This window comes from Ammospiza nelsoni, chromosome 3 (assembly GCF_027579445.1).
Source record: "Ammospiza nelsoni isolate bAmmNel1 chromosome 3, bAmmNel1.pri, whole genome shotgun sequence".
Lineage (NCBI taxonomy): Eukaryota > Metazoa > Chordata > Aves > Passeriformes > Passerellidae > Ammospiza > Ammospiza nelsoni.
The window spans coordinates 52,622,388-52,647,328 of record NC_080635.1 but is presented as its reverse complement, the minus strand read 5'-3'; the positions used below and the strand labels follow the sequence as shown (position 1 = coordinate 52,647,328).

At 35.9% G+C, this 24,941-nt stretch overlaps 1 protein-coding gene across 4 annotated transcripts in view; it reads right to left on the bottom strand.

The window, feature by feature from the left end:
* Nucleotides 1-12,679: 12,679 nt before the first annotated feature.
* The window catches only part of VTA1 (vesicle trafficking 1), a 39,545-nt gene continuing 27,283 nt past the window's right edge, over nt 12,680-24,941 (bottom strand). For 3 of the 4 annotated variants that reach the window (XM_059467910.1, XM_059467914.1, XM_059467912.1), the window contains exons 6-8: nt 23,418-23,594; nt 22,444-22,524; nt 12,680-14,671 (exon numbers count right to left, since the gene is read on the bottom strand). In XM_059467910.1, the coding sequence (XP_059323893.1) occupies nt 14,526-14,671; nt 22,444-22,524; nt 23,418-23,594 (404 nt within the window). In that variant the 3' untranslated portion in view covers nt 12,680-14,525. The remainder of the gene's footprint in view (nt 14,672-22,443; nt 22,525-23,417; nt 23,595-24,941) is intronic. The other variant, XM_059467911.1, reaches the window with a different exon arrangement.

Sequence of the window (24,941 nt, the reverse complement as noted above, 5' to 3'; positions counted from 1 at the left end):
CAGTATTTTCATAAACCCTGGTCGAGGAAGCCCCACAAATGACTTGCTGTGACCACTTGCAGTACTGCTGGCAGCGCGGCACCCCCACACTGGCTGCTGCTGCACTACTAACACACATAACCCCAGGCCAGGAGGGATAACCAGCCATGCTGGAACCCAAGCTGCCAAAGCTGTATGTTAGAAGGATTCAAGTAACTCAGACCATGGCTACTTTTGCTGCAATAACGCCCCTTACTTGAAGCTAAACAGCCTTCAAAACACGCCCTTGCTTTGCGCATGGAAACAAGGAGCTCTCTTCTGGCTTTATCAGTTGGTCTAAATATTTGGGATTTCAACAGCATGGGGAGTGGGAAAATGATATTTACACTACCCACCTTTAAGCACTTAATGTACTTCCTTCCCCCTCCTTGTCTCCAGTGTCTGGCAGGTTTACATTTGCCGCAGCTATAGCACCTCTGTCTCCTCTGGGAACAGAACACCAGAAACGGCGTATCGCCTCTAGCTTTGTGATAAGTGGCAAGGAAACAGGATGTAAATTCACATGACAAGTACTCACTTAATAATTTTTCATAAATGATAGTCCTATTATATTTGATACTAAACAGGGAAAATATGTGTACAAACAGAGCCATTAATCTACTTCAAGTCATCTGTAGAGAAATACTGTAAGGATCAGGTTCTCATTTACTTAATTGATTTTTATTGTCTACATGCTTGTGCAAGATTATGGTGTAAGATGACATCAACACTTCTGGTGAAACAACCAAAGAGGGATATCAGAGAATATCACTATGCAAGGAATTTATCTACAAAAAGCTACCAGTGTCACCAAAACTATCACTGAGATAAGGAAGGTTAATATCAAACCTGGAGGGTACTTTTGGAATGGACAATGTTTGATCAGTAACTATAAAGATGCCAGAGTTTAGAAATACATTTCTTTCCCTAAATTCTACACACTTTTAATTCCAGTTCTCATAGACCACCATAGATGAGGCTTCCTCATGTTTTCCTAAGAACTGCAGGGGTACATGAGATTTGGTCCACAGAACAACCTGGGCAGACAGGTAATTTAAACTGAACTGGAATCTGCCTGGTATTTTGCAAACAGAGAAGCCTAAATAGTACATACCACGGAAACCCAAATGTTTTGCTTCTCTGTGGACATTTTTTAATGGATTGTGACGATTCTAAAGTTTTATTCTATATTGTATGACACTTTCATATATGCAAAAATTAACTCTTACTACTTGGATATAGGAAGAGGTGGAGATATGAACACTGACAAAAATGAGTCTTTAATTCTTGGTGAAAACGTGCCATAAATTCCATACTGTGTTCCATCACATTATGGCCTTACAATTTATCCTTTTCTTACACATGTAGTAAGTTTAATACAGTCTGACCTTATAACATGTCACTAAAGCTAATTCTCTCCAGTGCAATTAGTCATTAAATTCTCTAGTCATGGAAGAGAGAAATGCAGGACAATTAAAACTCCCACTTCTTTGGTGTGCTTTAAAGTAACTACTAAACTACCTGTTGTCATTCTCAGATTATGTTTTGTTGTATCTGTCCAGATACACCAAAATGTTCCTATTACACTCATTTACTTGTTTACATACTCTTTATTTTTCACTGTGATAATTTCCACTGTGTATGGTAGCACACAGCCTTATTTTGTATCATTGTGTTCAGCCAGGCCCAAAGCACATCTAAAATTCAAAACACAAGCATAGCCACAGTATGAAATTAGAAGAACAAACGCTAATGAAGAGTTGGTTTAGGCTTTGAGAAATAACCATATTCATGTCATTCCAGGCATTGATTGCTTTGTCTCTAATGCAGTTGTGTCAGGTTTAATAAAAAAAAAAAAAAGAGAGATATATAAAGCAACCTTTTAACTGGACACAAATCTCACGCTATGGTTGTTGCTCTAATGGTAAGGACATAGTTTAGTGATGGACAGTGCTGGGTTAATGATTCTATGGTCTATTATTCTCTTCCTCAAAGAGAATCAAATGCCATGTGGAACAATCTATGTGTGTTCTGTATAGTCCCTGAGAAATTATGAGGTTTTAGATATGTTTCTGTAAGGTTTAGTACCCATGACAGGTTATGGAAAGCAGAATTTACCCAGATATCCTGCCCTCAAATAACTTGGAGTGAATATATTGTTCCCAGTTTATTTCCCTTCTTCACCACTGACATAATTTGTGCCTAAATTACTGCTTTAGTATACTGCAGAATCAAAGGTCCTGCATTTATATAAAACATATTAGAACATAATATTTGTTCATGCTTGGTGATTCCTCTTTTTTGGAGACACATTAACATAATCTTTTGTACACCAAAGCCATGTTCCTATGGCAATACAGTAAAATATACTAGAACTTCACCATTAATAAATTTTATGATTAATCAATTGTATCAGGTGAACCAAGAAGCACTTGATTGTTGAACCTTTTATGAATTTGGTTCCCCTCAACAAAAACTTTTCTTGAAACTTACCAGTTTCATTAAGCTTGTGCTGCAGAAAATAGAAAACATGCTTAATAGATGAAGGGTCAGAAAATGAATGAGAATTTGCCAGCAAAATAAAATAAACATTTTAAGTATTATAATATGGATCTATCACAGAAACAAAATAAAGGGTAGATTTTTTCTTTTCTCCCCTTTGGCGCTAGTTCCATGTTAGTGACCATTTGTAAAGTAATCACATAAAAACGCACAGCTCTCCCTTTAGAAGTTCAGATCCTTTATGAAGGCAGGAAAGTCACAGCTCTGTCTGATCCTCTTCTCTGCATGCCTCCTAGTTTTGCCAAGGAAGCAGTACAGAATAACTGTTGACTCAAAATCGGCAAGGGTAGGAAGTCTAATTAGTCTGCAAAGGGATGGCCATTCCTTTGTAGTTTGACACTGGATACATTTCAACACATTTGTACACTCCCATTTTTAAAAAAGGGAGCTTTGTAAAATTCTGGCATGCTTACATCCTGTTTCTTTTGCAATGCATCATACTGTGGCCAGAAGTGCTGCTATTGTATATCCATCAGAGCAACTTCCAAGATTAAACTAATACGTACTCAAATCTTATTTTCTTTTCAAACAGCACTCTAGTTTGAAAGAAATTAGTCCAAACTAAAGACAAAAAAAGACCAACAAAAACCAAACCAAAAATCCCAAAACATAAAAGCAGCACATCTGTTGGATAGATAAATCCTCTAGAAAGCAGGCTGCAGTTATGTAGGGTAATAACAGCCAGAGCTATGCAAAGCTCAGTGATGCTGCTTGACACAATCGCCTGCTTTCAACTTCCTCCTTGGTTAATGGGGGTTTGTAACCTCAGGTTTTGCTGTCCAAGAATCTTCTAAAAGAAAGAAGAACCCAACCAAAATGGCATCTGCACTGCAAAATAGTGCACTGCAAAACACCAATTCTTGCCCTTTCCCCCTAAACTAGTCTTGGTTCACTGGAGTGTCATTTTGGCAAATCTAGTCAAGTTTCACATCCCAAACTGTAATTAGAGAAAATAAACAATGACATGTCCTGTTAAGAAATAATATTCTCAAAATTGTAGTGGAAGGAACAACTGAAAAAAAAGTATTGGCCAACATGGAATAAGGTTATATTAAAAAAATCATATGCAGTGCCACAATTTTCTCTTTGCAGTTTATAAATTGCCTGTTTTGTATAAGATGCCCAAGAAAAATACAGTAAAAGGAAAAAAAGAAAAATCACCTTTGGTTAGTCTGCTGACTTTTAAGCACTCCAGCAAGAGCTAGGCTGCTTTGAGTAAGAATGCCAACCGGAAACAAAAAGTGAGAAGTTATGGAAACCTGTATCCGATGAGAATAAAAATGGCAATTCTGGAGCATGCTAATGTCATGGCACAAGCAGAACACTGCACTCTCCACAAGTGCCCAAATAAGTTTATGTCAGCCCCTATCAATTGCAACTTCCAAGCAAACCTCAGAAATGGCAAATATGGGTACAGGTACAAACATGACAGAGAAAAACCTTTTTAATATATACAGTTATTTTGATACCATGTGCTACATAGATACCAAATCCTGATATTGTAAAGGAAATGGATAAAATCATGACAATCATTGACATTTGGTCTTTCTAGACTTTGAACCTGTCTTAAAAGATTTGGAAGCACAGTTTTATATCTATAGTCTTCCCAACAAATTGTCTTGAAACTCTGAACTGATATTTAAGAGTATGTTTTTATCATCTTTGCTTCCACTTAAGCCAATCCAGACAGAAGTCCTCCAGCATCCCTAAATTATATCTTCCCTGCCCCATCCCCATCCTTTTCCTCTCTTCTCTTTTACATGCTCTGCAATCATGTCACAAAAGAACATCTCTCCTCCATGAACCCACCATTCCTGTAGCAGTTACAGGGGTTCAAAGAAATCACGCTTGCAGCAACTCATAAACCAGCACACATTTGACTGTGCTCCACCTAGAGAGAACAAAGCCAGTTATTCACCAGCCAACTCACACAATTGCTACAACTCACTGTTATTAAAAATCCCCTACTGACAACTCTAAAGTACCTGCCATTCCTGTTGCACATTGTAGGGGTAGGATTTGGTTGCTTTCGAATTGTTTATGACTTGTTCATGACACATAGCAACAAACACCCTGGCTACATGCATGGAACAGTAATTGAAAGCAGTCAGATAGTGGTAAATAGAATAGGAAGAATAAATTTTATTGCACATAAATACTCATATTGCATAATCTTCTCTGCAGAGAAGTCCCCATAATTATGGAAAGTCCTAATTTTGTCCCTATGGAAGTGCTAATTTCATAATTTAAGTCAAAGATCCCTATGGCTCTAGCTTTCTCCTCCCATATGCAGAAAATTTGACACCCAGACCCTAAATTAGATATGATAGAATCAGATATTACTAAAAGAGGGACCAATGTTCATACACTGAACTTTATTAGTTTTCTTTTTTTTTAGTAGATTGGACTAAATAATTTTCTTCTCTCCCTGCCTATTTTGATGACACTAATCAAAATCTGTGGTGCCGGGGAAGGGAATCTCTGAAGAAATACTTATTTGCCTTTAACAGCTGAATGCTTGCAACAAATTCCCGTGCGATCATTGACTTGTTTGTGAATGCCATAACACAGGTTATGAACCTGCATTTGATGGCAAGTGTAGCATTTAACGAAAAGCCAGATAGAAATGGATGTACTATGTTTGAATGTTTATGAAGCAAGTAACAAATTTGCATGAACACTTTCTAAATTTTTTACTTTGCCCCTATCTAAAAATACAATTTTAAGTACAACAGTAATTAGTTGAGCACATTAACTTAGTAAAAACTGAATAAAAAGGTATGTGCAAATCTCTCATTGTGGACAATCAAATAAATCAATGGTGTAATCCACTATGAAAATTATTTGAAGAATGAGTGAATTGTGTTGATATAGTTTCCCCTCCCACTTCCAGCCCCTCTTTTAGTCTACTACTGTGAGGCTTCAAATACATAAAATTTAAGTTTCAGTTACCCCTTGACAGAGAGAAATATTAATTACATTGAAAATTCTAATTTCTTTTACACTTACAAGAATGAAGCATATATTCCCACACAGAATAAAACCAGAAGCTCACAGTATTGAAATAAACATACATGTCTCCGCAAACACTTACAGCAATAAAGATGTAGGCAGGTACTTTTTCTACATTTGTTTTATTTTAGAACGCAAGCTAATTTTTCCTTTCTTCCGTCCACTTCTGTGTGGAAATTCTTGTGTGAGATGTGCTTTCCATATAAAGCCCTTTTACTGGAAACAGCCACAGCATAGCTGGAAAAAAGGATGACTATGAGTAGTCCCCCTAAATTTTCTATCATTTCATATTTTGCATGTACTTTAAGTTTGCAATTTACATTGCATCTTCATGAACATGAAGATGTGAAAAACTGCTGTGGTTGTTTTAGTAATGACATATGATGAGCCTGTGCTTCTGTTAGCAAGTCTAACAGGGGAATGGGAGTCTCGTGGGAGGAGTTCTAGCAGACAAAGAAAAAACTGTTTCATATTTTCAAACATATCTGAGGTTACCAGGTGTCAAACACTGGAGATAAATGGCATCCAAAATGATGTTACGTTAAAGTCACAACACACAGAAAATAAACAATTTGAATTACACTCAACAAAACCATCAGATTTAGTATTTTTTAGAGTGAAGTCCTCTAGTGACAAGAAGTGTCAAGCAGCTCTCCTTATCAAAATGACCACTTCACTATACAAATGCTAAAGATTCCTCATGGCATGATAAATTTTCTTCAGGAATCAGGATGCACACAGAGTAGACATTAATGCATGTGCTCTGGTAATCTCCTGGGAAGCCAAGGAATCACATGAAATTTGCTTTATGCCAAATCCCAGAAGAAATTACTTAGTGAGTTTTCAAATGTTACCAAGTGGTTGACAGGTCCTACTATAAACAAAGCCCCTCAGTTCAGCAGTAGACATGGTATACACTGTGTTTGGTCACATGAACAAAATAAGCCTCTTCTGCACTCTTCTGTACTTTTTGTCAAAGTTCCTGGTTTTCTGAGTATTTTGAACCTAGCCACCCAGTGAGACCCGGTCAGCAGGACCTTTGCTTTGGAGTGATGATGAAGGAACCTACCAAGACACAGGCTGATAAAGCATACTACCCTTGCAAAGCACTTTTGCCACTTGATGCCAAATTTTTGAGCAACTACTTTAAATTTAAGTCTTAATAGAGAGTTTTAGAAAAATGGCTGAAAAAAAAAGTCAGTATAAAAATTATGAGATTAGAACCTCCACTCTGGAGAGCTATCAGCATACCACACTTGGATCCATTAATGCCATTGCTATTGTTCTTGTATTTTACTCAACAGCAAGCAAAGCTTTCGGAACACAGCAAACACTTATAAACATGAGCACTCTTACTGCCTCACTAAGACCATTCAAATGGATGGAGTTACTCAGGCAAGTAAGTGTAGGATGAAGGACAGTTGTGTGTGGTTTCTGTTACCAAAAGCTGTTGAGCTGAAGTGCAGCAGTTATGAGTACCTGCATGCCTGTTCTACAAACACAGATTTAGTATTGACACTGAATAAAGTATTTTTCCCAAGACTGTGCAGATACACTTGATTAACTTCAGCACAAAAGAAATACTACTGTTTTTTACAACAGAGATTTCAGCATGGGCTCATTCCTGCAAAGCTGAATTCACACCAAGAAATATGGATTCTATCTTGAGCAGTGCAATTTCTTGACAATATGCTATACATATCAATCTTTGAAAAGCTTTAAATGCCTTTCATACTGAAATTGAAAGGGTGTTTGCATTGAGAAGGATACTAACTGTGGGTATTCTTTCACAGTCACAAGCAAACGCACATGAGGTATTGAATTAATACAATCACTAAATATCTCTTCATTCTACCCCACACTGTTATTCACAAAAACGCTTATAATGTATTGTAGCAAACATTAGGCCTAATACAGACAAAATTATGTGGAAAACATTTTCCCACTGGAAAACATTGGGAGAAATCAGGTCATCATGATGTCTCAAGTTCTGCAATATCTTTTTCAAAAGTAACACCTCCAGGTATTTTGGAAGATGGAGCATTACTCAGGGTTTAGCTAAAGCCAGAAAAACCTTCCCAGAAGCCCTTGACAAATCAAAATTTTAACTCTAGAATCATTTCAGTCTTGCAATCCAATTCACAAATTTATCAAGATGTCTTAAATGTTTCATCATTAATACCTTAAGAAAGCCATTCTGTACCCATGGTTAGTATTTTTCCAATAAATAAGATTTGCATCATCTCAGTAGCCCTTCTTTGCATCTCGTACTGGTTAATGATCAGAATCAAACTAGGAAGTGACAATGTACTTTTTGTACTGATACAACCTCATCCAATGCATACTAAATGCACATTATGAACAACATTGTTTCTGTTTCCAGTATCTCAATTTTTATTAAAAAACACCATCTTGTTAGAATCTAAGTGAATTGTGTTCGCAGTTTCAGTGAATGTTGTGTTTTCAGTTTCACTCCATTCTAATCCCTCAGTTAAAATCACAGGATTTTCCCAGTTCTCTGCAGGTCTTGTAACCCTTCCCAACTTCATCTCATCCACAAATTACATCTGACTTAGATGGTGAGCTCAACCTAAGTCACTGATACAGGGTGAAACAGGATGTGTCCCTGGGCTGATGTCTCTCCATTTCCATTCTGAAAATAATATAGAATTTATCAAATCTCTTTTTCCACCAGCTTTAATCTGGTTTTCAATTCTCATCTTAATCTATTTCTATTCAAGTATTTTTAGAGTCTTATGTCAAGCATTATTTCATTTTAAGTAAATTAAATTAATTGCATTCATTTTCTAAAAACTCCAAGTCCCAAACGACTTGGGATGAAGGGAAGAATGAAAGGGCAAGGAGGAAATATGCTATATGCTACCATACCCATATTTGTACTTCCAAGGCTTTTGTTCACCATTTGAAGTAATATCTTGCTTAGTCTTGTGGTTAGAATAGCAGGTCTAAAGTGGATCACAGTTTTTTTTTATTTTTTAATACAATTACCTAATTCTATTCAAGATTCTTATTGCTGCATTTATACTTATTTCAGTATTGTAGAAGGAGGTTAATTTGGACCTCTGATAAATTCAGTATTTAAAGATTTGCATTAGATGCTACTACTTTATTTATTCCTGTCATTTACAACTACAATGTTTCTATATCTCAAATCTTCTAATTTCTGCCCATTGTTCCCTAAATTATCCTAACAAGTATTTTTCTGTTTCTTCATGTAGTGGGTTGACCTTGGCAGCACATCAGGTGCCCACCAAGCTACTCTATCACTCCCCTTCCCAGTGGGACAGGGGAGAGAAAACAAGATGGAAAACAACTAGTGGGTCAAGATAAGGCAAAAAAACCCAAAAAACCCAACCCAGAACAAAACAACAGCAACAAACCCCCCCCCCCCCCAAAAAACAAAACAAAACAAAAAACCCCCAAAAAACAAAAAACCAACCAAAAAACCACCTTCTCTGCCTCACCTACAAATTCTATTTATTTGGGGAACTTACAATGATCAGCCCTTGTCTTCTCATTACTTGTCAGAATTACAAAAATCCTGACTATATTAATAAGTGTTAAATCTAAATAATCCCATTTTATAGATAGGCTAATTGAGGCAAACGAAAGTTTACAATTGCATCAACTACTTAGCTAGAGATCTCCAAACTTCTACAGATTACTTTGTTGGGCTTTGACTTGTGAAATAGCTCTGAGTAGTTAATTTCCATATATCTTTCTTTAGATATTGTAGTCATACTGCTGCCAAAGAGACTCTGAAGCTCTTCAAAGAATGGAAGTACAATGACTACCTCTTTCTTTACAGCACATACCAGCTAAAACCCAGACCAGATAATCTTTGCAAATTACTCAAGAATGCCTAAACATGCAGGCTATCACTCAGACTTAGCATTGTATTAAACTACAGCAAACTCAGCATTGTATTAAACTACAGCAACCTCCTCCCAGCTATGGGAACACCACAGATTGAACACAGACACTGAAAATGGGGAGGGCAAATCAAAACAGGAAGGAAAGCACAAAATCAGTAGATAGCATTTTAAGGCAAACAGACCTCTGTAGTTTTTTGCAGATACTAGGCAATAACTTACGCAATCTCCCAAGTTCTCCAAAAGGGCAAAAAAAGTCAATTTTAATTACTTAATAGATATGCCATATGTAATAAGCATAGATTGTTAGGATGAGAGGATCTACTCTCCATTTTCAGAATGCTATCAACTTGCATTTTTGTGGCTTCCCTTTTATAGCTTAACATTCTGCTATTTTGTCAACTAGGTTAACTTCCTCCTGTGCTGTAACTCACATTTGCTCCAGACTGAATTAAAAAAAAGTTATGGTTTTTTTCCCCTGTCATTCTAGTGCTCCTTTCCACCTCTTCTATCCCCCTGTAATCTTCTGCCTTGAGAGCCAACATTTTTTCTCATCACTTTCAAGGTTCTAAAGAAATTAGACAACTTCATTTCAGTCATTGTCCTGTTCCCATTCCATATGGGATTTTAAGTATCTCTTCTGCAATCACTTCTGTGCCTGCTCTCATTCTGCAGAATGCAATTCCTTTTTCTCCACTGGCATATGCCTTCCCTCTTTCAAGTTTGTTTTCAATGCTCTTATAAATAAGTTTCCTATTCTGAGATCATTTAGGGCATTACAATAGTGTCTATAATCAGACTGTTCCAATACTCTTGTAAGCCATGGAGAGCTCTGCTGGCAGCACTAAATACTCTTTTCTTGATTGATAGTGAAATATCTAATGGAAATTAATGTTTTGTCCAGTTCTCTTGTTACTAGAGCTGTGCACTGAAAGGTGATGATGCAGTAAGAAAAAAGTATTGCTCCTTTTCCCAACAAACTTGGTTAAAATTCTAATGTTTAAAAATAGATACTGAGGTGTTTGTGAAAAACGGTTGCTGTCAGTACCAGGATGCTCTGGTGGTTTAGAAACTTGGCATAAAAATCTAGGTTTTCCTAGCCCAGATATCCTGGCTCAGGCTCTAATTCCATAAACCGCACGACAAAGGATACTGTAAAAGTATGCAAGAATTACACTTTATATAAGCATGGGCACTTTCCAATCTCAACCAAAACATTAGCACAAAGACTTTACAATAACAGAAACGACATTTGATCTTTTGTAAATTTAACTTCCTCTGAATTTGTGTTCTCATTCTTTTTGTATTGGGCTCGTATTTTACAGCTGACACGAAAAAGAAGAAAACCAAAGATCATTCATTGGGAATACCACATAATTAAATGCTAACTTTTGGCCCTATGCTAGTATACATCTAAAACCTCACATTAAGAACAAAATTTGTCAGCAGTATCTACATATTTGTATCTGACATTTTCCCAATACTTGTAAACAAGGTAATGATTGTTTTTGTGAAAGGCATTCCTATAGCTCACCATTGAATTTACATGCATTATATTGTACATGCACTGATATGTCTGCACACAAACCACCTCCAACCCCCAATTCTGCTTCAGGCAAGAAGTTTCTCTGCTGTTAGTTTCTCATAGGTCAGTATTATACAGTCTCAAATATTACTGTTACAATCACACTCTGGAATGTGATCATACTTAAGCTTATGCTTCCTAAACTTCACTTACAAAGGACACTCTTAAATATTCCACCTGAAATTACTTCAAAAATTTGAGAGCACTGCTTCCAGTATTAGTAAATCTGACTAATTTGAAAAAATTTTCACTGTTTCATAAAGGATGACCTCCTCTGCAATGCACTTTTTAAATACTTCTGTAGGAATCCTGAAGTATAATATGGAACTTTCCCTGGAGAGAAATGAAAATACAAAGAACTGCAAAAACATAAAGCCTTTTAAGTAACAAACACTGAATAGAGGTTGACTAAAATTCTAGCTTACATAAGTAGCAAAACTGAACGTGGTATACCTGATAAAAATCTGACAGAGGTCTCCTCCTCCCTTCTTAAGCAAGACTTAGAAGACTGAGAACTCACAATCCAAAGAATGGCCAACAAGTATGTAGGTGGCAGTCAGACTGAAAAGGAGAGTTGTTAACTGCAGCATGGAACAAAATCAGTACTCTATTCAATACTGAACTGGTGTGGGGAAGCAGTTGAGAGAAGCTGTGTTGATACTTTATCACTCAGAATGCCTGTAAAATGAATCGGTCAACACTTAAAAACTCACACTACATTTAACAATGGGGCCATAAATTTCAGTGTCTGTCACAAATTCCAATTTGGAATAGTTATGGCCTATGTACTTACATTCTCCTGACATTTTCAAATATGTACACTGTTTGAACTGTTCTGCAACAGTGGTTTGTATTTTTGGGCTATCTCCTGTATTTAAAGCGGTCCCAGAGGCTATACTTAATGGAATGGAAATGCTTTATATTTTATATGCGTTTATATTTTAAATGCGTTATAATTTACTTTATATTTTAAATGCGTTATAATTTACTTTAGGCATCAGTTTAGATGATAAATATTCAGTCTGTTACACCAAAAATTAGCAGCTTAAAGATGGGGTTTAAAACATGGTTTTATGAGCTGTTACAAAACTTCTCAGTTAAGAATAAATTATTACAGCAAAATCATTTTATGGAAAATAAATTCAATAGGTTATGTCAGGTACTGTGGTCTGAAGGTTGGTATTAGGATATGTTCCATTTTACATGAAATTTTATATAGTAAATCTTTTAACACTAATTTATTTTCAGAAAGAATGTCTTGCTAGCTTCTCTAAGAAATTCTTAAACTTTGTACTACCATTTTCATCTCCATTCCCCTCAAAAACATTTACTTTAATTTCTTTCTAGGTGGAAGAAAGATAGCAAATGTGCAAAGGATTATTCAAACAAATTGCTCGATTCAAACTAATTGTTTGATTATTCAAACAAATTGCTTTTACATTGCTTATCACTTTTTTACTGATGATTCCCTGGTTTCATAGAGGAACCAAAATGTACAATATAATCATGGCCAACAGAAAATATTTTATACACTTTAGGAAATACTTAAATTTTTCATTTTCAAGCATAGTTATGTATTCCATTTCAATTACAAAAAAACTCCAATAACTTTAATTCAAAAGCCTCAAAGTTCTTTTTATTATTTTATAAATAGAAATAGGAAAACGGATTTTTTTCCTACAACTTCTGGGGACTGAAGCCAGTTTTAAAAAACAGTAGTATGATCCTGAAATGAAAGAAACTTCTGACTATTTTATAGCAATGCTACATATACTTTATAGCAATGCTACAGTGTAAACCAATAACTATATATGCAGAAGACTTGGCAGTAATTCAGTTTGACACTGAAGTGAGAGATCTATCTTGCATGAAACACTGTACAAAATAGTCTTACTGCTCAGATCTGTACAGCATTATTGTCAAAAAAGTTTCAGATAGTTTTATTCTAAATTTCCCCAAATGATTAAAATCTAACCCAAGTCACTGTCCAGATTAGCATGCTATACCATATCAGAAAGCAACACAAAATACACCACACTTTATCTTTTAAGTCTCAATCAACTAAAGTGCTTAAGCATACATTTTTAAATTTCATATTACCCATGTGAAATCTGCTGTCAAAGACACTACACACTTTAAGGGATTCCACCAGCTAAACTTTAATGCATGCTTATGTTTAATTTTCTTTTCCTTTCTTTTTGCTTTGAATATAAGACTCATTTTAGTCACTCCAAAGCAGTGCAGCTATAAATAACATGGATTTGATCCAGCAGCTTGGAAACACAGAGAGATCAGATAAAATGTCATTAAAATTATTACATATATCAGACATGCTTTACGGTGTACTCAATTATTATGTCACGCCAGTTAAAATACAGTGTATTCTTTCCTTTAAACAGCATGGGGGATTTTTAACAATCAAGAGCTCTAAAATTGCAGTGGCAGACCTCATAAAGACTCAAAATTCAGTTTCCAAGATATTTTAATTAAATCCCAAGTCCAAAAGTCTTCACAACAAAGCAGACAGGAAAAATATTAGTTGGAAATACAAAGCTCTATGACACTAATACCAGAGACAAACCTATGAGCTTATTCCCAGCCTCTTAAAAAAATGGAACAGTTTTGTTCTTTCAGTAAGTCTTCCTGAAAGTTCAAATTATTTAGAATCTCTGCCTCCAGTTCTGGGATCATTGTTGATAAACATTAGTATTTTTTCTTAATTACCCATACAGATATATAAAATTTTAAGTGTTCACACCGAAGGAGCAAGAACCAATAATCAAGAATACATGTAGTAGTCCATACACCTGTGGGGGATTAAATTGGAACACCATCAAAATTACTCCCTCTGAAGTATCAAGAGATGTTTTTTCCAGAACATTTTCAAATGAAATACAAATGTCCTCAAAACTCCCTCAACCTAGACTTAAGTCTCAGATAATACAAATAGTGAAATAATTTACGTATCAAAAAGTCCTTCCCAGTGTGGACCTGTCAGCCTTCTCACATTCAGCCTCGCATTTCAGGAGGAAAGCACTAATCTTAGTTATCATTTTAAAGCTATTATACCTATTAAATAATTGTTTGCAATAATAAAACAGGTGTAAGAATTTTAACAAAACATCCTAATTCTCAAGTTTTTTACAGTGAGCATTTTCCAATTCTGATAATCCGAATATTGCAAAATGAATTCTAACTCGAGTGCTGTTCACAGTACTTTCGTTAATATTTTGCATACATCAAGCCACTGCATTCATGTTTCAAGCTCTACTGTCTTTAAAATGAAAACAGAGATTCCTACTGTACCATTAATTGCTAATCTGACACTGAAACAGTGGTTTCATAGTCATGAGTGATGGGATTGAGAATTTCTGTGTAACTCCACTTCCCTAATAGGTACAGCAATAAACTGTTAGTTCTTTAGGCGAAAGACATGAATCTGTTGGATTAAAGCTTCATTCTCTGCCTGTAATGAGTAACTTGAGGGCCTTCTGTAGATTTTGCACAGCAGTGCTCACATCTTCATACTGCAACGCACTGCCGGCATATTTGCAATATTTTTGAGCTCTGGCAAAGTCCTCTGGAGTCAAGCGGACTTCTCCTGCAAAAACATAAGTATTACAAAGTTACTACAAAGGAAATGTGACTTAAGCTTCCTTTCTTATATTTTTTATGTTTTACTGGTGTTTGTGGTAATATTATGAAAACCAGGCTAATATTTGTGGTAGTATTATAAAGACCAAGCTACAGCATTTCTTCTGTTCTGTTCTCTTTTCTTTCCATTCATATAAAGCTTAACTTCTTTGCTATTGAAAAATGTGAGGACCTTTCTAAACACTGGTATTTGCATGACCCAGTGCCTTTCAAAAGTAAGCCAATACCTTTGAGAAAGATCTGCTCTTCATTTAAGACAGCAAAGGAGAGCTTTTATATGACATTAAGTTAGCTGTAATCATGTTACAACCTGCAAGAAACAAGGACAGTGCTTTTTGTGTTTACAGCATAATTACTCTGCTTTCTTCAGAAATAATACATAGTTAGAAACTGTTCCTTCTCAACTGGAATAACTTCTCAGAATGTAGAAGAATTTCTCACTGGCATGTTTTCACATATGCTATGTTTCAGTTTTTCCAAATAATTTTTGTTTCCAATTTTATGTAAGATGACTGAAAACAAGATTGATGCCATGAAATGTGCCCATTTTTGCAACACTGGAGAACACTAGCAAAAAATATTCCCATAATATAGTATAAAACCATAGTAAGTTACTTCTTAATCAGAGTTCTCTTGAAGTAAGTTAAGACTTTAGGAATTCTGTTGTGCTCACATGCATTCAGTCTTGGAGAAGACATAGTAGGGACTTAAGCCCTAAATGGCAGAAGATTTTATATGTGAATAGATCACTGATGAGGCTGTAAAACAAAGCATAACTGTGTTACTGTACCTCCTTCCACCCACAAATTCACTGTGAGTTTTAAGGCTAATCCCATGCCACTCCAATAATGGACAAAAGTATATATATCCAAATACGGACAAATTATAAAATCTTTACTCAGGTTCTTTCAAAACAACTTGTAAATGATAGATTTTTATCTATCTATGATTTTATGGGTACAGATAAATAATTATATAAACCACTAAATATTACGCATATATTTAAAACCTTTCCACACAGTATGGTATAGATTTCACAGATTAAGAGAGAATGTGCTTTTAAATGCATCATACATTTTACATAAAGTTTAGTTAAACAAAGATTTAGCTCTCCAAGTACATTTTACTCTTAAGCAACTACATGAACATACTTAAAGCCATTTTTATGGCACAATTTCCATTAGCTGAATCCTTTCCTTCAAAATAGAAGTGTTGTTAGCAATACTGTGAGAATGTTTACTAAAGAATCTCTATTCTTATCAAAAAATGTCTATTATATTTGCTTTTCCTTGCCCCAGTCTTACTATTTAAGTACAGCTTTTGAACAAATAAAACAGAAAACCTGGGAACATTAAAAATTAGACTGGTCTGCTGATTTTTTAACAACCCTACCCAAATAAAATCTGAAAGGTAAGCACACTGAAGATTAATTTTATCAATTTTTAAAATATACTCTAGAACTCCACTTATTTCTCTTTCAATAAATAAATATAACCATTAAGGGACATAAAGACTTGGTGGGCTCATTATGATTGCAATGTATATTAATTTCATGCTTAGTAAGGGAAGTCACATTAAATCTCTTAAAATACATACACATGGGAGTAAATCTTTGCGAGGGAATACATAAACACAGGCACACATTTAAGGTATTCTGTAACCTCAGGAAAGTCACAGACTAAAAAGCAGCTGGGGTCAATCCGCAACCATATTTCTGAAGATCTTTAAGAAATTAAAAAGACCAAGTTTCCCTCAAAGTAGCTTTATGCTATGATGCCAAAAGAAACTACAAAATCATTCTTTAAAAACTGGCCAGGGCATCAGTCCAGTATTCAAATAATTTATTGGAAGCAAGCCTAAATTCACCCGTCTAATCTTATTTTTACAGTATGAGCTCTATTAATGTTTTGCTGGCATAAAGCCTTATTTATTATGAAATCTACCTCAGATGCTATTATGACACAACTTGAGGGAAAAAAATTAAAAGTTTTAAATTTATAAACCAAAGTTTATAGAGTAAGAGGGTTGGTCTTTTGATGTGCTTCCTACTGAAGTCGACACCTCACAATGGAAAAGCAAAATAGAAACAAACCAGCTCTGTGTTCTGAAGTTTTACAAATAATGTAAAACTTAACTGCAATGACTGTACTTACATCAAAGGTATAACCACAAAAGTTAGTAACCTACTTCAATTTACATATTCAAGCAGTTTTGGAGGAAATGCCCTGGGGGTCCTGGTGGACACAGATCTGCCCATGAGCCAATGATCCACCCTTGTGCTGGACAGTGACAATGGCATCCTGTCCTGCATTAGGAAGAGCACTGTAAGCAGGTGAATGGAAGTGATCCTGCCCCCTTCCGCCACATCCTGAGCGCCATGTCCAGTTCTGGGTTCCTCAGCACTAGAGAGATAGACTGATATCCTGGAAACAGTCCAGCAAAGGGCAACAAAGATGACTAAGGGAATGGAGCATGAGAACCGCCCAAGAAAGCTGGGATTGTTCAGCCTAGAGAAGAGAGGGCTCAGGGGGATCTTATATCAAGTACATAAACACCTGAAGGGAGAGTATTAAAAGCACAGGGACAGGCTTTTTTAGTGATGCCTAGTGACAAGACCAGAGGCTAAAACACAGGAGGGTCCTATCTGAACATCAGGAAACAGCTTTTACTCTGAGGGTGACCAAGGTCTGGGACAGGCTGCCCAGCGAGGTTGTGCTGTCTGTCTCTGGGGAGATTCAAAACCTATTTTTAGAACTAGCAGTGACATTTTTTCTCAAACTTCTTCAGTGCAGGAAATTAAACCAGAGGGAGGGTGCATGAGCAGGGGGAGACAAAAAGGATATGGTCCTGAGTGACTGGTTTTACATGACCTGTGGAAACCTAGGGCACCGGGAATATTTCCCTGTCTGCTCTGGGGTGCCCTGACCCCAGGAGAACACTGACTTTGACCCTCATTCATGGAGAAAGTTCCTAACTCCAGAATAGACTAGAATCCACTAGAGTGTGAAGTAGATTGTAGAGAGCAGTGTAGATGTATCATTTCGGTGGGAAATTCAAGCTTTGGGATTTTTAGTATGTAGTGGATGGAAGCAAGATGGAGCATCATCCTGAGCTTCTTCTTCATGCTTCTTCCTCCTTCTTCATGGGTTTGGGTGGCATTTTATAATTGGGTGGAAAAGTTTGCATTGCGGGCTTTTGGGGATCAGTTATTGGGTTAAAAGAGAAATAATCTAGGTGTCAGTTCTTAATTGGATAGTTTAGTTTTAAAAGACCTTGTAATGATAGATTGTAGCCATTTTTGCAGTGCTTGTCCAGTGCACTGAGCCTTGTGTGGACAGTGTGCAAAACTCTAGATAAGATAACAATAAACAAGAACCTGAACACCGAAAAGATCCAGTGCATCTCTCTTTCCTGACACAAGATCACTCCAAGAGTGTCTCCCCCGACAGGAGAACCCCCTGGGAGGGCCCAGCCAGAGTCCCAGAAGTTGGGGAATCAGCAACAGGTACCCCGACAATGACCCTTCCTTGAGCAGAAGGATTGGACTGACCAGACCACCTCCTGAAGTCCTTTCCAACTTCACGTATCCAGTGATTTTTGGCTCTAAAAAAGCCCAACAACACCGAGATACAAAAGGTATACTGTATTTATTCTGAAACAAACTTGCTTCCTGTGTTAATCTGAAATTATTAGGACTGTAGTTATATTACTGAAACATGACAGGAATATGGAATCTGTAACAACAAGCATGGTTCTCTTAGTTTAAGAGAAACACAAAGTGAAACTGATTTGACTAGAGCTGCTGAAATCATTTTGAGGAAAAAAAAAGTTTTAGAAAGAAAGTAATGTGCATTTTACATAAATACATCTGTTTCTCCCTGGTATCCTTTTCTATCCTTCAGATGTTTTTCCTTTTTACGATGCCCATATATAAGGCAGATGATTTAAGAACATTTCAATCATACAAATTGGTACATAAAAACAGTGATGGAAAAGGTAACAAGTGGTTTTTGAAACAAGATACTCTTTTTTCCCATTAAATCACTTGGAATATTTGAAATATAAGTACTCAAGGATTTCTTTTTAAGATCATGAAAACACACTCAATGTCAAATTATTATTTCTACTTTGTGTGTAGAATATCAAACATTATACACACAACTACAATGGACAAATGCCTTCTTTATACTATGTCACCTGTGGAAGGGACCATATGGCAACATAAGATCTTACAAAATCTGTGTAGCACAACTATGAATGCCTTTAGTGTTAGTAAAATCTAGGGGTAATAAATTTTTCAAGACAACTACACCAAAGAAGTGCACACACACATACACGAAGCTGCTGGATAATTCTACATTCTGTTGTCAGACACATTAGCCCACGCTTAAATGAAAAAGCTTTGACACTTTCAAAAGCCAGTGTTAAACTCTGAAACCTCTTCCCACAGGACAGGACAACAACTGAAAGATTTATGCTAACTAAAAATCAAAGAACACTATGCCTTTAACTTAATCTTTCTTTGATAAAATATTCTACTCCTCTCCACCAAAAGTTTTTCTCCTGTAACAGCTTTAATCAAATGACTTCTCCCATGTTACAGAAAGCAAAGAAAATATATAATTTATCTTTAAAATATACATTTGATCTTACTACAAGAAAGAGTCATGCAGGAATATGTGGAATATCCTGTTTGGCTATGCCTATACTACCACATTCAACACTGCCAAGGAAGGCGTCTCAGCACTCAAACTCGACTGTCTGCAGCATCAAACTGCTGGAACAGATTCCAGTATGGTTTTGGCCCATGAAAACTAGCACTTTCCCAAACAATTCCTGGGCATGACTTGTGGTCAGAGCAAGCTACAGATCATTCAATATGAGCAGTCTTAACAAGCTACCTTGTTTAGGTTTAGAAGTTTAATAATATGCATGTGAGAGGTTCTGTGCCAGCTGCTCTCCATGCCAAATATCTGCAAGCCTGTGTAATTTGTTAGCATGGACACAGACATCGTGTCTAAGTCATGGAACAAATGTACCTTGCACTGTGCTAGCTCTGTGGGTCTGTTGGATGGAGGGCAACACTGATCCCTCCTTCTCATGCAAAAGAAGCCTCAGTTCCACAGGAATGGTACACACCTCAATATGCAGCAAGGATCTAGCCCAGATATGTATATTGCACCTCAGGAACTGGAGAGAGCTCGTGGGTCCCACAGTTTTGTACATCCATTAACACATACAGGCATTTCTCAATCTACTGATGGGTTAGAGAACAAGGCCACTGTTGGCATAGAAAGGACTCCTCAGCAGCATGAGAAGAATGCACAAGACCATGACAGGCAAGGACAAACACTTTCCATTCCTCTCAAGCTTCTTAACTCCACGCATGCAAAGAAAACTATCAGTGTACCCCTGCTGACACATCCCCTATGCTCTCTGAGACTCCTGCATAACTGACAGTGTGTTTTCTAAGCTTTCAAACCAAGAACCTGTATGACCTTTATAATTTCTTTCATTTCTTGCCTGCACTTTTGTAGCACTCCCTCAAAAGAATGTGAGACTTTGAGCTGTTACAAGACCCAAACTTGTAGTGGCACCACAGAGATGTGCAGAGGAGGAACACAGGCATGCAAATACACAGGTTAGATCAAGTTAAGAGATTTATCATGGTGCTTAGCAGGGGTCTTAATCTTTGAATTACACAACATTACTTATTACGCATTCTCATAAACACACTTAATTCCTTCTTATTTATGTACTTATTAAACCAGGTTATCTCAGGTAGGTGGTAAAAGGGAGCAATGCAATCATACTATTCAGATATGAATAATGGAATGTCTTCAACTTAATTAAAAAATTATGTTTCAATCAAAATTATGACATTTTTGACAACCAGAAACAAACATTCAAACCAAGAAACAATGATGACTAAAATTTTTAGAGTAGTTACCAAAAAACCTGGTACAATGACTGTCTAGAAGATCATGATAAGTTAGTTAAACATGAAAGCTTTGCTTCTAAACATCACAAAATTTTCCTTCCAGCTAGCAGTCACTATAGCAAGCCTTAAGTAAAGCTTTGAACCATTTCAGTTGAGGAGCTACCAAAATCCCCACAGCAGTCCCCAAAACTCAAAAACTATCACCAAGTTTAAATGTTACCGCTACAGGTCTGAGGTGTTGTTTTCAATGAAATGAGTTACTGCCACATGAGACATCAGTGCCAGCTCAGCTGGCCAGAGCATGCTGCTAATAATGCCAAGGTTGTGGGTTTGAGCCTTGTATAGGCCATTCACTTCAGAGTTGGACTCAATCCTTCTGGGCCCCTTCCAGCTCAGACTAACCTGTGATTCTGTGATTACAGTAATATGTCAGAAAAACTGTAGCACCTACAGTACCTTTTGCTCTTCAGGAGAATACTGAAGATCAGTATGTCTCTATCAAATTTTGCTATTTTTATTTCTTCTGTAAAAATGGCTTTCTAATATATTAGAATGGAAATATCCTTAAATACTCTTTATGCCAGCAGATTAAAAACAAGTTGAACAATGAATTCCTACTATAGCATTTGATTGAAGCAAAAATGCTTTTTCTGAACAGCTATTTTAACACAGTCTTCAATAGCATAATAAAGTAACTAAATATCTCTAAGTTATAAAATACAAGAATATACTTATCTAAACTTTGTAGTCATAACAGGCAATGTTTTACTGTGGTTAGTACTAGAACTTAACATAGCAATTACATATAATATTGTATACTAATGAGAGTATATTCTGATGAGGATAAACTGTAGGCCTCCTAGACCTCCTCCTCATTCAACATCCACATTATATTGCCAAAAAAAATCTGATTATTACAAACAGATGCAATTTATGGAGGTTTTTTACACTCTTTTCTCTTTTCCATGGACAGAAAAATTCTTAGAAAAGAATTTAACACAGTTAACTCTGTGTCCATATGTACTCATGTACCATATGTACATGAGTGTTCAACTGAAAATCTAGGATGATTCCAGCTTTACTGTCAGTTACTACTCTTCCACAAGCCATGATTTCCCCAGGTTAGCCCTTATGTGTACACTTCAAAGCATGGGATATGCAAGCAGATATAAAATACATATGATATAGGTTATCAGTGATTTCAACATCAAAGACAAATGACATCCTGGAAGATAAAAGCCTTGATTAAATGGTACATCAAAATAACATCCTTAGCAGTACCTTACAAATTGATTGTTTCATTTAGCACAAGTGCTACTTCCAGTCAGGAAGCACACACTATTTTTCTGCACAAAACTGCAACTTGAATGTTTTATTAATTATTTTCTGAAATTAATAAGTAACTTACATGCTGTAGACCCTGTAGAATAAATTTTAAGTAAAGGGAATGTATATTACAAAAAATACAATTTGGCAAGGCTATTGGAAATATAGGCTTTGTAAAGCATATTAGAACCTCACCTGAGAAGCAACATAAATAATAAAAATCCTTATGCAATGCTAGCTCCTTTATTCAAAGCAGTCAGACAGACAACACTATATTGTAACAGCTTTCAGAAACTACTAAAATCTTAGCACACAATGCTTAGACTTTGTCCACTCTCTTTAAAATTCTGGAATAGCGTTCAGATAATAGTGACAATATTTCTCAAACTTCTTTCTTCAGTGCAGGGGAGACAGAGAGGACACATACAACAATACAAATGCCACAAGCTTACCTGCAGACTGAGCACTGTAAAGGGAAGGATCAACCAGAGGAATATTCTGTGGAGCAGGCTGAATGGTGTTACTTGTCACTCCTGCAAATCAATGCAAAAAAAGGACTTTGATTATTTTTACTTATTGACTTTAAAACTAAGCAAAAAATCAGAACAGATATACCTTACGATTTTCAAATTAAGCAGCTGATAGCATACGAATTCTGAAACTGTAAGAAATAATTTAAATGCTTTCACTTTGAATATTATTGTTTTACAAAATAAAACAGAAAAATGTACAGACTGTAATCCATTTCGCCAGTACAGGATTTCAAAGAAATTTAATTTCAGGCATTAAAAAAGTAAGAAAATACTAGTCCAAGAGACAGTGGTTACCTTGAAGTATTGAGGAAAACCTGCTAAATAAAAGTGTGAGTAAACTTTTATATTTGAAACTTAAATTTTACATTCTAATACCAGAGGCAGTCTATATTATTATACTTTTAAAGACCTGTGCCAGTCACCTCACATTTGCCAGTATCTCCTTCCTAATTCCTTTGAAAACAATTAATGAGGATAAAAAAAGCTAGCTACATTTAAAAGGGAAATAATGGTGCTAGAAGAAGAAACAGTACTTTATGCTGTGAAGCGTTCTTGTACCTGCGTTCCCATTTTAGGTACACTCATTTCTTTTGATCGAAAACTGTATTTTTGCAATATGTCCAGAACATACCAGACTAGCATCAAGTTATTTCTGCAACATCTGCTGTCTAGGAACATATATGTATTCTGTAAAAGTGCTCCAAACTATGATTTACATATTTCAAGAAAATATTAAAAAATATTTCCAGTAGTATTTTTACGATTTTAGCCTGGGAAGATGCTTTTGCCCCATAATAATTTATTATTGTACTTTCTATGTGATGGACTAGAATTTGGGGAAAAATTCATCTCCCACTGAAGGCATGGATTTCTCAGGTGTGATTTGGAGATACCTGTGTTATGAGGTACTTCAGCTGGAGTGTTGGCAGGTGCATGGGCACCTGGTGGTATATGTATGCCAGTGTAATTACTAGTTGGTATGTTGTTAGCTTCATATGTAGATGACGATGATGATGGAGCTGTTCCACTATGGACAGAAGATGACCCCGCTTCTTCCCTCTCAGCATCTGCTAAAACGATACAAAATAGGAATTACTGCAACTACTATGTATAAATACTTTAAATCTTTGGCTTTCCTTAACACCTCCTTTCAAATTTTTATTGCTAAAAAAATTGCCACCACAGAGTGGGACATAAAACATCAACCCAAACCACACAGGGTTGATTTGAAGAGGTAAAATGCAACATGCCATACAACAAAGATCTAGACACTCACATACTTTCAAAGATCTCTTCTCCTCAACTTGAAGAATCGTTTCCTTACTTGTCTGAATATAAGCTATCTGTCTCATTAGAACAATTTGTTATATCTTTGTATTCTGCATCCATAGAAGTGGAACAAGTTATTACAAATAGGCAGTAATCTACATTTTAACATATACATGAACCAGAATATGGAAAAACGTATTTGCCTTACAAACTCTTCATAAAAGACTAGACAGTGCCAATTCTTTTACCCAAATCAAACCACAAATAAATAAGAACCAAAAGGAACTTTGGGAAAGTAATACCAAACAAGAAACTAAATGCAGCTTAGCCAAGTCATAATTGCATCTAGAACAGTTAGAGTACATAATGATCTGCAAGAATAAGGCTCAATATATCCCACAGCATGTACAAAGACATACATATTTTTCAATCTAGTTATGTTCTTAAGGTTCTGATCTACTTTATTTAATACTGATTTAAAGGGTAAGGATCCAGTCAATTCAGAATAAATGGTTGATTCCTGCTCCTTCATTTGAATTAAGTTCAATTAAAAAAACCATGATTTTCATTTTACTGTGTATGCATTCACCTGTATCAATTATGTCAGATGGAACAAGCAGTTTTGGGAATTGCTTATTTAACAGCCAGTGCTTGAAAGGGAACAAAGAAATAAGGGAGGGAAAAACTTGTATGTCTGTAGAGCTAGCAAAAGAGATCCACATTGATCTTCAGCTACACAAGACTATGAGTTATGCAAACACTTCTGCTGCTTAATAATTAAATGGTCTGCTATTAAAAATATTACTATTATAAATATCTGAATTGTTTCCTATGTAAGTCCTTCTACCTCCCAGAAAAAAATTCACATGCTATCTTTAGGAAAAATGTTTAAATACCTTCTAATTTACAATACAATTTACTAATAAAAAGGTTATAGAGCGGAGTAAAATAAAGTATTGTTATTAGAGCATTTTTAGTGGACTTTAATAAATACACTCTGGTTTATGGCACAATTTTTAACACATGCAAATGAACACCTGACAATTTTCTGGAAGACAAAAAATATCTTAAGGTGTCAGATTTTTTTTTGCTATATTTTTTGTTAGTAACTCATACTGCAATATTGTGTGCCTAACGTGTGGAAATAA